Source organism: Lipophrys pholis (genome assembly GCF_963383615.2).
Source record: "Lipophrys pholis genome assembly, chromosome: 7".
Classification (NCBI taxonomy): Eukaryota; Metazoa; Chordata; class Actinopteri; order Blenniiformes; family Blenniidae; genus Lipophrys; species Lipophrys pholis.
The window spans coordinates 23972701-23987947 of record NC_137638.1 but is presented as its reverse complement, the minus strand read 5'-3'; the positions used below and the strand labels follow the sequence as shown (position 1 = coordinate 23987947).

The 15247-nt window shown below is 41.6% G+C and overlaps 1 protein-coding gene across 1 annotated transcript; it reads right to left on the bottom strand.

Annotated features, from left to right (window-relative positions):
• Window positions 1-2813: 2813 nt before the first annotated feature.
• star (steroidogenic acute regulatory protein) lies at window positions 2814-6338 on the bottom strand. Its single transcript, XM_080466748.1, has 7 exons — window positions 6127-6338; window positions 5747-5854; window positions 5464-5591; window positions 5099-5257; window positions 4811-4995; window positions 4146-4239; window positions 2814-4002 (listed from the first exon to the last, which is right to left on the bottom strand). Exons 1-7 carry the CDS (start codon window positions 6188-6190, stop codon window positions 3883-3885), a joined length of 858 nt encoding a protein of 285 aa, XP_080322874.1. The 5' UTR covers window positions 6191-6338; the 3' UTR covers window positions 2814-3882.
• Window positions 6339-15247: the final 8909 nt, after the last annotated feature.

Genomic DNA, 15247 nt, shown 5'->3' with positions numbered 1-15247 from the left:
TTTTTTTTCCCAATCGACGCAACCATGCTCCGATTACAGCCACAGTTCTCCTGGTTTGAGATGAATTACATTATTAAATGTGGTATATTATTAATAATTTCATAGATAACAATAGCATATTTTGATCTAACCTCCTCATGACACGTGCCAATCATGAAACATGGGCCCTGATCACAGAAATGCTTTTAGGGTTAATATTCTCCATAGACATAGCCCAGGCTTTTTCATAATCTGAATTATGACAACATCATTTTAGAAATAAAATAACCAGTTTTACTGAAACCTCCAAGGGCAGGTGTGGAATATGAAACCTGGCCCCATTGCACACAGACGACCATGGTTCTCTTCTCATGGTTGTTTTGTGTTGCATTTTTACCTCAAGCTGAGAAACAATGACTGACCTCTGGCCTTCAAGTATAAACACACGGCTGAACTGCTGGGACAAATTTCTCTTCAATCGCTCAGCATTAAAATAAAGTGTAGATACAGACTCTGGCCTTCTTTTTTTAATAGGTGCTGTTTTTAAAACATGGGGCGCTGGCTAGAGACATAGTATGTGTTTCCTATGCATCTCATCAAGGCTGACTGAAACATTAAAAATATGATAATGAGCTTGAGCTATTTTTTGTCACTCAGTGCCTATGTTGCAAATGTTTTACATAATTTTGTGTCATTTTGGGGTCATTTTGAATGATGTTAAAAAAACTAATTTGGTCTAATTTTAGTTATTTTGTGTCTCACCTTGGCCACGTCTATGTGGTTAAAACATGGTTGTTTTGTGTATTGTTGTTTTCTTTCTTTGGATTAATCGAAATGATTTTGATTTCTAGATGCTTTTTTTTTTTTTATCTTTAAATCAACTTCTTCCCTTCTGTCTGGGGCAGGTTTTGTTTGTTTGTTTCTGTTGCACATGTTATTACTGACACATCACATTTTTGTCCATTCACACTTACTTGTTGCTCTTTGCCTCTCTGTGGGTTTGACATTTTTTTCATGAGAATTTTTTGTCTTTTGGCTATTTTCCATGTCATTATTGGTTAAAGTTCCCACTATTTGCATTTCTATGTTATGATTTTGCGTCATAGTATTTTACATGTTTCTTTTATTTACAGTTTTGTTTATTTCTTATCCCTTTGAACGTGATTGATTCACTATTGATCCACTACTACCTCTGTGTCACTTTTTCAGTCTGCTGTTGGTTTCACGTCTGTTTGTAGCCACCATGTATCTTTGTGGTCATTTTTGCATTTTGTTATGCATTTTCAGTGATGTTTTTGTTTCCATTTTGCATTTCCTTGCTGCAATTTGGCTTCTTGGGTTGTTTTAAATCTCTCATTTACATCTCTTTTGCATCCATCCAAACATCTTCTAAACAGTTCATCCCGCAGGGTCACAGGGTTTGTAGGCCATCACAGGACAAACACAGATAGACAGTCACTCAGGTTCATGTTCACACCGACCCTGAACCCGGGTTCAATCTGGGGATCCTCTCGCTGTGCAGGGTGCATGCTCACCACTACAGCAGCAGCCCTCCCTATTGCTTTAATAAACAGAGCTTTCTACCCACCGACTGTCTTTTCAGCCCTTGTAGAGATTGGGTCTTACCTCTTGAGAGTGTTTGGAGTTGCCTTTTAATATCAGGAATGTGGATTTGTCTACATTTCTTGTCTGTTAGAAAAAGCTTTTTGTTTACAGCTGAGCTCTGGTCAAGGATGCAGAGATGGATATTGAGGGAATGAAAACAAATACTTACGAGAAAACAAATTAATCAAGGCTGTCATCATTGCCAAGGATTCATTGTTTTGTCTTCCCAGTCTTATTACACAACTTAATATAATTGTCTCTTTCCTGCGCCATGGATTTCTCGTCTCCTCTCATTACGCACAAAGAGTGGAATAAGATCTCTGAATGCAGACAGTTTAAGTCACATCTGGTTATGTTCAGATTATTTTAAGGTTTCTGAGCAGATGTCAGTTATTACTTCCTCATATATTCTTCCAGGGATAAAAAGTCTTTGCTTTGCATTACGCAAACAGGACTTCAAACCAATCTACTTGAACACGAATGTCTTTTGAAGCACAAATGAGTCAGGATCAGCAAAACTCCACATTTTATCTCAGGAATTATTTCTGGAAAAAGTAGAAAAATGGCTACCTCAGTGGTCAGCTCACTTTCAAATTGACTTCAGAATCCCACTTCAGGTCTTCTTGATCAGACATTATTGCATAGTATTGAAGTAGTGCCAGTGAATATCTTGATTATGTAAGACAGCCAGTGACACCGTTATTGGTTTTCCTAACTGATCCTGCACAGCCCCTGTAGTCTGCTTTGATTCCAAGGAAATGAGTTGTTACAAAACAGTTCTTTGGATCCAACAAAACTACACGAAATGGGAGAAATGTTACACAACTGGCAATAATAGAGGACAGATTTCCTGTTTGGGATGAAATCCACTGTTACTCGATCTTAGGGAATGCGCTGCTGGCTCACGCTGAGCTGCTATAGCTGCTGAGCTTCTCACACATCTCAACGGCCAAACACCTGCTCATTCTGGCAAAATGTCAGTGTGAAAACTCATCATGGATCAGAAAAACACTTTTTGTGAAGCACAATTTTCTTTTCTTTCTTTGTAAAGAGCCATAAAATCCTAACAACAATGTTTGTATGTGAAGGAGTATCTTTGATTTATCTTTCGCTTGAGGGAAATTTCTTTTTGGCACAAGGCAAGGAAAAAAAACATCTTTGCAACAAAGCAAGCGTGTGGGTAAAGATTCACAAATATATTGTTTTTGCAATCATGTTAACAACCAATTAAATGAATATGAGAATAATGGCATTTTATTTAAGTTCGTGTGCATCAACAACAACTCTTTCAACTGTAAATCTACTTTTCCACCACCACAATAAAAGCATACATCATACATATTTAGAGAACACCGTTGTCTTGTAGAGTGGCTGTAATGTTATGCGTCTATGCGATATCAATAAATAATACATTGAAATAAAAGTGCAATTTCATGGCAAAGGGAGCAACAATAACACAAACGTTTTTTACAATGAAACAATATGAGTTAGTGGTGCCCTCTGTTTTCTGACCAGGTTGAGCAGAGAGCTCATCAATGAGTTGGCAAATTGCAGCCTTTAATTTCACCAGCAGGAGGCATCAGTGAGACATTCACTTTAAAACATGTACTGTATTTGAAGAGGTTTGCTATCATTAACCTTTAGAACTCTGAACTGTGTACAAAATAGGACTGTGTAAAAAATACAACCTTCAACTGTGTAAATTCATTAAAATTCATCAAGTCTACCTACATTTTACTTATATTGTTGTTGAACCCATTATGAAGAATGTGAGGCAGAGAATTACACAAAACTGATTGTCAAAGCCAGCAAACAATCACAAAATATAAAAATTATTCAACTTTGTCTGATTATTAAGTCTGTGATCCATGAACAGGTAGAGTCATCCATCCAATAAGAGATTTTACTTATAGACTCAAGGAGGCAAATCCTAAACAAGCCATTTCAAAACTTGATCAGAAAAGTTTATTTGTTGTTCTAAAATGTGCAAATATGGGTCTCGGTACTTAATAGGAACACACATGATCTAATCCTGGCCATTGCTAGAAAATAAAAAATCAAACTACAAGGCTTTGGTCAGAGATGTTACACCTTCTGACATATTTTCTATTTCTGGAAGCTACAATTTGTATAAAACCTCAGAAAAGCACAATCTTCATCTGATTTTCTGAATACACTCAGAATTACAGTATTTTTATTTTATTTTTTTAACAGATTTACTTGATTTCTTTAATGAGCAGTGGTTGTTTTTCTGCCACTCTTCAGTGCACAGTGTCAAAGCTCAGGAGACGTCGTGTGTCAGCAAGCAGGCGCCATCCCCATAGAAACATTATCAGCCATCCTTTGCCTGAGGTGGTTGGCAAAGTCCACCTGCGTCTGGGAGAGCACTTTGTTTATGATTGTCTTGGGGATCCAGCCCTGATGAGACAAAATCATAGTTTGGTTAATTTTATTTTCTCAAATACGTTTCACAGAGAGATTGATTTGAAATTCTATTACAAAGAAGGCAGTCATGACAGTTAGGTATCACATATAGATATAAGTTATATGTATTGATTTACCTTTAGGTCTAGACTTAGTAACCAGGTGAATTTGGTTTTATTTGGATCGTCAGCACAATGCTTCATAACAATACAGGTGGGCCCGTTCTCCGCTCTGAAAATAGAGGTAATTAAACATCATGAGACAACAAATAGTTATTCATTCTTTGCACACAAGTAGTTTTCCTAGTAACAATCTGTATTTATATTGAATGCTTACACAACCTGCACTCCAAAATCCTCCGCATAAAATAGGAAAACACTCAAAACAGTGACAAAGACTTTAAAGGACAGGATCAGTTTATTTTATAAAAACTCATTTTAAAAGATAACATTAAAACAGAGGAGTCCAAATTAGGGCAGAAGATAACGCATAAATGACAAAACAATTTGGATAAAAAAAATGTGCAAAATAAAAGCCATTCAAATAACTGTGTCCTTAAACTATCTAATATAGTTGTTTGCCTTATATAGGCACGCAGTTTGTTCCAAGCCATGGGATATAAGAAGGGAAAAAATGTACGTCTTTAGTGTACGAACAGGGCAACAATAGAGGATCTGGCAGTTTGGTCAGGAATCTTCTAACGTGCTGCTGAAACAAAAATCAATTTCTCTCCACACATACATGCATGCACATGTCACTGCTGTTAAAATATGTAGCACACCTGACTGACAGATTAATTTACCTGACAACGCCCTTCTGTTCGGGCATTTTTGGGTGCTGAGTAGACATCCCAGCCAGGAAGCAGGTGGAGCCTCGACGTTTGGCGCAGCGGACGCTGACAAAGTCCCTCGGTCCCACCAGATTACCTGGTGTTTCTGCAGACACCTCATGGGTGACCATTGTGTCCTTGCCAATCTTTTGAAGAATCTGATGCATCAAAGAGAAACATTTTTAATGACAAAGAAGTCAGCATTTGCTGTGCTGATTGGGGATTTTGAATATAAACGAGGAATATTTTTGAAGCACTTACTTTGACTTCTTTCACATTTGGATTCCATTCCCCCATTTGCTCCATGTTTCCCACCAGCTCTTCATACAGATTGTCCGGGTGTTGCTCCAACACCACCTCCAGCTTGAACACCTTCCCAACATCAGGCAGCACCTTACTCAGGACTTTGTCCCCATTGGGCTGCAAAAAATGGTTGAAACGGGAACTAATCAGAAAAGTACATCATCTGAGACCAGGAAGGGCTATCCAATGTTCCCAAAGGAACCGTGAATCATAAGACGCCCTTCTGTGATCATCCCGGCTCGAGCACCTGCAGTCGTGACTTTCTAAATGACTCAATGCCTCTGAGGACAATCACTCTGCCCGGTGTGTGAGTTTGTACTCACAGCTACAGTTTCGATGGTCCAGCCGTCCTGCTCGCTGAGGATGCCGATGGCTTTCTGCAGTGCGTTCTCACCCTGCTTCACGTAGGACATCTCCTCCTCGCTGTGCACATTCTCTTCGATCCGAGAGCCTGAAAAGAGAACAGCAAGTTACTAAATCATGGGAACGTCCCACAGTCATGTTGTTGTGTTTCAGAAGGAATCATCACACGGTTTATTATGTCCATCGCTTATATTCTGAGCATCTGTATGGAATTAAACTGCCTCTGTAATGGCAACAACTCACTGAGGAGGGAGCTGCGTCGACGGACTTGGCTGATCCAGTTGCTGGGCCCTGGACCAGAGAGTCTGCTCAGCTCATGATGAATGGCAACCATGGCATTCCTTCTCAAACCTGGAAAACATGGACAGACACGACTGTGATCATTCATCACATTTCACATTCTGCAGTGAGAACGATGAGAAAACACAAATGAGAGATACTAAAAAAATAAAATAAATAAATAAATCAAATTCATCTATTTTAAGTCATTTAGAGCTTTGATGCTGGACATTTGTGGACCTGAAGATTAAAATTGAGCATTTGTAACACAAAGTATAATAGAGAAAACCTGAAATACTTTAATAAAGAAATACTTTTAAAAAACTGGGTTTTTCCTCACTCACCTGTCATATTCCTCATGTGTCGATAGGAGATGCCAGCACACAGTTTAAAAGTTGCAGGCAGCATTTTCCCTTCTAGAAGTTTTAAGGAGCTTAAAAGTAGAAAATCAACTGAGTCACAAAAGATTCAGATTCTGCTTGTGGTGCAGATAATCTAGAGAGCGAAGTAGTGGCAAAATGGGTGAGAGAGCCGTAGAGATTATTCCTCGGTCTGCAGACGTTCGACACTGTGCGTATATATAAGAGCACTTCCCACAAGGCCACTGCGCTATCATCACGTAGATAAACACACACCCACATCACCTCACTTTTCCAATGGCCATGTCACCAAGGTCGCTGAACATTATGAGCATGAGTATGTTTCAGAGTCTCACCAACACGGTGTAAGATAGATAACATCCAGTGCTGAGCACCACCCCCCCCCCCCACACACACACACATACACAAACAAACATTCCCATACCAGTGAGCATCATGAGGAGACCCTGAGTGACTCATCCACTCCTCCATGAGCCGTGAAACTCAATGAGATTTAAGGGCAACAATTTTCCATTGAGTTTGGGCTGTTTGTTCCCAATCATGACTTATTTCTCAGCATTAATACAACACATTTATCGTAGCTTTTAAACAGAGTAGAAACGAGTCGTTAACTTTGCTGTTCTGTTTTGGGATCTGATGACCCTGAACTCTCAGAGAGCTCAAGAAAGATTTTCAATACACTTTTATCACATCAAAACTGCTTCTGAATCCAATTTTCTGCTTGTGACAAGGTTATAGTTCCTTTTAAAAAAAAGAACCCAGATTACATCCAAAGCGGTACTTTAATTAGTATAATGCTGTGTCTAATATGTGTGATGTTTTAACAAGCTGAGGAGGAGAATAAAACAAACAAAGCAATTTAATATTAAGAATTGGTTGATTTTTCTATAATCTCTGAAATAATGAAAAAGCAAATTTTGAAGGCAAAAGTCAAGGTTAGTTACAGAGAGGGTATTTCAAATTACATCACACTTGTGCTTATATTCTGGTTATTTTCACACTGAAAAAAATAAATATAAGATGTATCATTGCATCAATAATTAGGGACGGAGGAGAAAGGACGAGGCTCGGGCCTGGAGGCCAGGACCCTATTGTTTTTGTAGTGTTTCTTCTTATCATTATTCCTTTATTGGAGCAAACTTGCTCAAAAACTCACCAAATGTTGCACGCTCATAAAGACTGGCAATAGAATTAAGGAAATGTAAAAATTAACCCCCAGCGTGCCAAAATGTACTCTCTAGCGCCACCTACAAACACTACAAAGGCTACCAAAAATACTTAAACAGCCACCACGGCCCGTAGGAATGTCGAGGCGAGATCAAACCAAACACTCAATTGTTCGTCTCATCGAGCCCTACAAATCACGTCTCGGTACCCCTGACCTAAATCCGACAGGAAGTCTACAATTTGCCTTTCAAATTAAGATTTGCAATCGCTAGCTGCTCTGAGCGCGAATATCTATGGACTTCAAAAACGTATCAAATGACAGAGGAGACTCTCCTCCTCAAGAATCCCGAATATTTTTTTTTGTTTTTAGTCGCCATCAAAGTTCCGAACACCAAATTTCGCCTTCTCGCCGCAGTTTAAACGTTATCTCCTCTGAGGGCGAATATCGGATCGCCTTCAAAATACTATGAGATGATAGAGGAGACTCTACTGCTCAATAATTATGTTCAACTTTTTGACTAGTCCAGTGATTTTTTTTGAATTCGCCATCAAAGTTCCGAATGCCGAATTCCGCCGGCTCCTCCACGCGGCTTTGAGCACAGATTTCACCAACAACCCTGCTCAAGGGTTGATGAAACTAAACCAATATGTGGCACGTAGAGTGTGGCGAGAGGCTCGCGCAGCTCTTCTTCATTCCTCAGTCCAGAATCAAAGGTTGATGAAACCTTCAAGTGCAAAAGTCAGTGAAATATCCCAAAAACCTTCAATTTACTTGCGGGCCAGTTTGGTCCCATGAGCATCAGGTTTCTCATGTTTTGACAATACATACATTTAAACAAAGTAATGATTAAAAAATTTTGAATATAAACTACATGAATAGTGTGTGGTATTCTGTTGTATCAGATTGTCTCCAAATTTTCTAGTGCAAACTCGTCCCAGGAAGAAACTCCAATCTTCTTCAACGGGCTCTTTTGATAGAAAGGTGTCATGAGAAAGGACTGCATGCAAATGATGTTGTTAATTCTTTAAAATTATCAACAATATTTCCTTGTCTGTGAATAAATCTTCCTCCCAAATTGAACAAAGTAAGGGAGGACTGTACTTCCTGGTTATTGGTCTCGTCTTGCTGTTCTGTTTGATTGGTTATTCAGTTGTGCACCTTTACTTTGGCATCCAGTGGTGTCAATAGACCTGAAATAAAATCTTGCCCCACCAAGGATTTACATATAGAAATGCCACTGACGCTATGTGCTATGTAAAACCTTAACCCTGTGACGCATAACCATGTATTAGACTTGTTTTGTTTTCAGCACAAGTTGTGCTGTCTGTGTATGTATGCTGCAGGAGTGTCACTAGATGAGTAAATATTAATATATTCATGAATACAAAAGAAAAATACAGAAAGAAAATCAGACAGAATTTATTCCCCCAAAAAATCCAGTATGGACGAACATTTTTGACAGGAGAATATTTATTTTTTCAAGTCTTCTTCCTGCCTCTCCGTCTTCTCTCTCTCCTCCTCTCTCTTCCCTCTCCCTCTCCTCTTCTTCCTGCCTCTCCTTTTTCTCCCTCCTCTCTCTCCCTCCCGCCTCTCTCCTTCACTCCCCTCTTTCTCCTGCTTCTTTAGTCTCTCGCATCGCTCACTCCTGAATCTCTCCAGTCTTTCCTTCCACTCTGAGAAACAAGTGTTTCTGCGGGTTTCCGTGCTCTTCACTGGCGATAGGGTTAGCTTCTTCTCCTCCAGCTGCTCCTCCTCCTCCTCCAGCTGCTCCTCCTCCTCCTCCAGCTGCTCCTCCTCCAGCGGCTCCTCCTCCAACAGCTTCTCCTCCTGCTGTTTCTCCTCCAGCAGCTCCTTCTCCAGCAGCTCCTTCTCCAGCTGCTCCTCCTCCAGCTGCTCATCCTCCAGCTTCTTCTCCTCCAGCTGCTCCTCCTCCTCCAGCTGCTCCTCCTCCAGCTGCTCCTCCTCCAGCGGCTCCTCCTCCAACAGCTTCTCCTCCAGCTGCTCCTCCTCCTCCTCCAGCTGCTCCTCCTCCAGCGACTCCTCCTCCAACAGCTTCTCCTCCTGCTGTTTCTCCTCCAGCAGCTCCTTCTCCAGCTGCTCCTCCTCCAGCTGCTCCTCCTCCAGCTTCTCCTCCTCCAGCTGTTCCTTTAGCGGCTCCTCCAGCAGCTCCTCCTCCTGCTGCTCCTCCTCCAGCTGTTTCTCTAGCGGCTCCTCCAGCAGCTCCTCCTCCAGCTGCTCCTCCTCCAGCTGTTCCTCTAGGGGCTCCTCCAGCAGCTCCTCCTCCAGCTGCTCCTCCTCCAGCTGCTCCTTCTCCAGCTGTTCCTCTAGCGGCTCCTCCTCCAGCTGCTCCTCCTCCAGCTGCTCCTTCTCCAGCTGTTCCTCTAGCGGCTCCTCCAGCTGCTCCTCCTCCAGCTGCTCCTCCTCCAGCAGCTCCTCCTCCTGCTGCTCCTCCTCCAGCTGCTCCTCCTCCAGCTGCTCCTCTAGCGGCTCTTCCAGCAGCTCCTCCTCCAGCTGTTTCTCTAGCGGCTCCTCCAGCAGCTCCTCCTCCAGCGGCTCCTCCTCCAGCTGTTTGTCTCGCAGCTCCTCCTCCAGCTGCTCCTCTAGCGGCTCTTCCAGCAGCTCCTCCTCCAGCTGTTCCTCTAGCGGCTCCTCCAGCTGCTCCTCCTCCAGCTGCTCCTCCTCCAGCTGCTCCTCCTCCAGCAGCTCCTCCTCCTGCTGCTCCTCCTCCAGCTGCTCCTCCTCCAGCTGCTCCTCTAGCGGCTCTTCCAGCAGCTCCTCCTCCAGTAGCTCCTCCTCCAGCGGCTCCTCCTCCAACTGCTTCTCCTCCAGCAGCTCCTCCTCTAGCTGAATCTCCTCCAGCAGCTCCTCCTCCAGCTGTTCCTCCTCCTCCAGCTGCTGCTCCTCCAGCTGTATCTCCTCCAGCTGCTGCTCCTCCAGCTGCTGCTCCTCCTCCAGCTGCTGCTCCTCCTCCTCCAGCTGCTGCTCCTCCAGCTGTATCTCCTCCAGCTGCTGCTCCTCCTCCTCCAGCTGCTCCACCAGCTGTTTCTCCTTCAGCTGTTGCTCCTCCTGCTGCATCTCCTCCAGCTGCTCCTCCTCCAGCTGCATCTCCTCTAGCTGCTCCACCAGCTGTTTCTCCTCCAGCTGCTGCTCCAACAGCTGTTTCTCCTCCAGCTGCTCCAGCAGGTGCTGCTCCACCAGCTGCTCCTCCAGCTGCTGCTCCAACAGCTGTTTCTCCTCCAGCTGCTCCTCCAGCTGCTGTTCCTCCTCCTGCTGCTCCTCCTCCTGCTCTCTATCAGAGGTGCACACCACCTCCATGTCTTTCCCAGAAGATTTCACTTCTTCACTCAGGTTTTTTAGCTCCTGTTCGAGTGAGGTGATTTTCTGTTTGTTGTTGTTTAGAGTTTTCAAACTCTTTGCTGCGACTCCCATTACTTGTGTCGCCAGAATTTGTCTGTCTATAGTGGGAGCGCCACAAATATACTGTAAAACACAAGCAAAGACAATCATTAGACCTGATCAATTTCATTTCTACAGTACTTTAGTAAATGTTATTGTGGTCTTCAATCTCCCTCTCATTTCTTTTACATCCAAAACTACATGGTTCTACTGGAAATACTTATGACTTATAAAATGTATTTAACAACAACTTACATTCAAAATCTGGAGCATGTCGTGGAGGATTTGACCCTCGTTGGTGTCCATTTCTGGAAGTAACGTCAGGTTTTCCATTTCGTCACTATAATCTGGAACAAATATTCTTAATAATGTATTGTCAATATTTCACAGAAAATCGGCAACACACTCATAGTAATTACACATCGATAATGATCTTCTTTTATCCCAAAAAAATTGCTTTTCATGAGCCATGCAAGTTCACCAAATGTACTTTTTTTTCATTCTACTCACATTATTGATGTGAATAAATGGAGTCTGGAACAATCTCAATGTGGATTAAGTCTCACACAACCACTGGCAGGTGAGCTGACAGTCAATCTGAAATTAAAGTGAAACTAGAGGTTTGCATTTCCAGGAGAAAACGTATACCTTTTTTTCATTCTACTCACAGTATTGATGTGAATAAATAATGCTCTCTAGAAGTAAGCCTTTGCGAACAATGTAGTAGTGAAAGGGTCTCTCGGTGAAAAGGTCTGTCTCTCTGTAAAAAGGTCAGACGTGTCTCACAACCGCTGGCAGGTGAACTGACAATTTAACTGAAGTCAAAGGAAATAAAGATCAAAAGGTGTCTTTGAAGTACAATTGTGTCATCATAGTCTTTCATCACCAAACATGAAATCATAAAGCCACAAAAAAGAAATGGCTTAATTAATTCAATTCAATTCAACTTTATTTATAAAGCACCAAATACAACAGTCATTTATAGGTGCTTTAAACAGAGAAAAACCCAACAAATCCCTTCTCCTCCCACATCAAATACAAAACAGATTCTCTTTAAACTTTTATATAAATGTAATCACTATTTTGATATAAATGTAATCAGTCAAAAAAGTATTGTGACTAAACGTGTGCCCTAGATCACATAGATTCATAATACTTTTTTGAGCTTGTCATATATAAGTGACATGTTTACAAATGCATTGTCAGATTTGACATATGCACATGTGCACTGTTGGTCTAGTGGTTAGGAAACATACCTCTCATGAAAGAGGTTTGGGTTCAATCCCAGGTGGTGTCACTCCCCCCATTGTGTCATGTCATCTAAAGGTTTGGACGTTGTTATGACGTCCAGATAGCCAGGCTTGGGTCAGTAGAGCGGTCGTCTCCCAATCGGTAGATTGCAGATTCAAATCCCATCTCCACCTGCTTGTGTGCAAAAGTGTCCTTGGGCAAGACACTGAATCCCAAACCACCCCCATTGGAGTGGCAGCGCCCTGCAGCCTCCATTGGTGTGTGTGACTGGGTGAATAACATGAGGCCATGATTAGTACAAAATCCAGATCAAGGCTGCTTGTAGCTTTTCTCAGGGACTGAGCTCGAAAGGCCAGGACCCTATTGTATTTCGTGCGTTTCTTCTTATGTTTTCTTTCACTCCAGAAAATTCGGCTATTAGCCCAAATTTGACCTACTAAACACGCTCAAATTTGGCACACTCATCAAGACTGGCAATAGAATTATGGACATGTAAAAATTATGTCCTTAATTCTATTTTCAGGTATATAACATTTAAATGGGCCGACCCCGACGGGCCAGGGGGTGAGGTCCTGGCCAACGCTGCTTGTTTTGTTTATTTCTTTAGTTAAGTAGCCTAAACTATTTCAGGACATACAGATTTATTTTCCCATACAAATTGTAATAGAGACGAAAAAAAACATTAAAAGCATAATACAGAAAACAGGATGTTACAAAGTAAACAAGCAGGACCCTCTCCAAGCTGACCTTATATGAGGTTAAATAGAGTTACTTGGAGTGGGAAACAGTTTTTCCATCGTTAAAACTTGTCAAACACATCCCATTTCATCATGCCGACAGCATAACTTCATCTGCACCATTCTGCCTCTCTGTCAGTTGAATCACACTCTGTATGGAAGTTGTTCCAGGAAGCTTGGCTGAGCGTCAAATGGCACGCCACCATCTGCGAATAACATGTTTTGTTTAGCTGCTCACATGTTTTGGGAACCTTGCTTACTTCATCCAAGAGAAGTCTGAGCTATCTTAGATTAATATTGTCTCAACGGGCTCACACACACACACACACACACACACACACACACACACACACACACACACACACACACACACACACACACACACACACACACACACACACACACACACACACACACACACACACACACACACACACACACACACTAAGGGAAACCTGTCAGGAGAGTATGAGGCCATCTGATTAGTAAATGCGAATGAGCTCAGAGAAACTTAACGGGTTCATAAATCCCAAAGAAAGACTGAAGTCACCTTAACCTGAGACCTCGTGTCCCTCTGGTTGGATGACTGGACCCATTCATCAGACCCACCGGCCTTCTACAAGGTGAACTCAGTCATTTAACATGAGAACACACAGGCCCAGTACTATTCGACCAATTACATGTCCACATCTCCACATTGGAAATCTCTCTCTCTCTCTCTCTCTCTCTCTCTCTCTCTCTCTCTCTCTCTCTCGCTCTCATTCTCTGTGTTTTTTATTTTTTGAGACAACGACTCATCAGTCATCGTGGTTCATATGCCTGCTCTTAATGGCTCCCTGTTTGGCAAAAAGCAGCATTATATTTTAATGAGCATCAGTCCTGATACAAACTGCATTTCTCTAAAGTGGATCCTGCGCTGGCAAAAGGTCTTACAACCTGAAGGTTACAGAGTTTATCCCATAAAACTGACTCAGAAATGTAAGTGCCTTTCTATAAGTGCTGTAGCTTTTGATTTCCAGATAATGTAATCATTACAAACTGATGATGTGTATTAAAGAACAGGAGGGTTGGCTTTACATGTGGTTTTCTGAATTTTAAATGCAATGTGGTGCAAGATATTCAAGACAAGTTCTCAATTACTGCTACATGTTAGATCTGGGAAAAGTGATGCTGTTACTTTACTTGTTGCTGAAAACCAAAAAGAATTTGAAAAGCAACTCTCATGTTGAAGAAGACCTGTATAAATTAACATAGATGCTTTCATGGTGCGCTAACCTTGTTTGCTGCTTATAATGTACATCACCAATACTGTGAATACAGGCTCATGTTAGTGTAATATTCATGGCCATGATGTTGTGTTTTGTATTTTACTTGTTTTCCCAGTGTGTTTCCCTTATGTTTGATTTCCACATGGTTCCGGGTGTCTTACTTGTCTGGTCTTGTTGTTTCGAACCCTCCTTGATGATTATTCTTGTTATGTCATTTAAATATTGACAAGCAGGTGTTTGATCTGTTAATCTTGAAAGTCATGATGCATGCATTTTCATCTCTTAGTTACACTCAATTATCCAGAGAGGTCAAGTCTTGTAGCATCACCTGGTTATTTATCTGTTGTCATATTTGCTTGTGAAACTCATCTCAATGTGGATGTTTAGGTCTGATTTCACGGGTTTTGTGTCTGTGGTGTGTTTCCATGTGCAGGTTAGTGTCTTCCATCTGTGCATTGTTCATCCCTTTCTCCTCATGTGTGCATGCAGGTGTCAGGTTTGTGTCCTGGTTTCTGGTCTGGTTAGTTGCTCAGTCTCAGTCGGGCTTCATGGTAGACCCTGTCGTTATCCCCGCCTCATTCCCATCCCCGCCTGCACCATCTGTTTGGAGCTCCCTGTTTAGTTTGGCTTTTAGTTTTGTTTCTATTGGGATTTTTTTGGACAGTACAGATTGTTTATGATTCTTTTTTGGATTTGAATCTGATCCTGTTCAGATCATCTGTTTACTTTCCTTGTGACTAGCAGTCAAACATCTTACATGTTGCTCCCAGGAGAACTGAGTTAATTCAGTATTGAAGAGGCACTCCGCCTCCAATGAAGATGAGGTTAATCAAACATAAACTATTAGGACAACAGCTTTGGTCAATTAAAAAAAAAAAAAAAAAAAAACAGAGAAAAAAAGCAGTTTTAATGTTTGACAAAAGTAACAATCCTCCTGAAACTTCAATAATTATCAATTTGTCTACTAGTAGTTACCATGTTGCTGCCAAAAGCAAACCATTGGCAATGCAGTAAAGGTTTTCTATGTAATAAATATTACATTTAGATACGTTTGTTCTGTACAGACAGTTGTTAAGTAAAATGTTGTGTAACCAGCTGAAACTGATTATTTCATGATAGATATTAGATGAATGTGACAATGATGACAGCAACAAAAGTTGGGATGAGATCTTGTGTGATATCCTCTATTCTTCAAACAACAGTCTGTAAATGCCTGGAAGGTGAGGGGAGCAGTTTTAGAGTTTTATTTAGGTGATCAGTGTTGT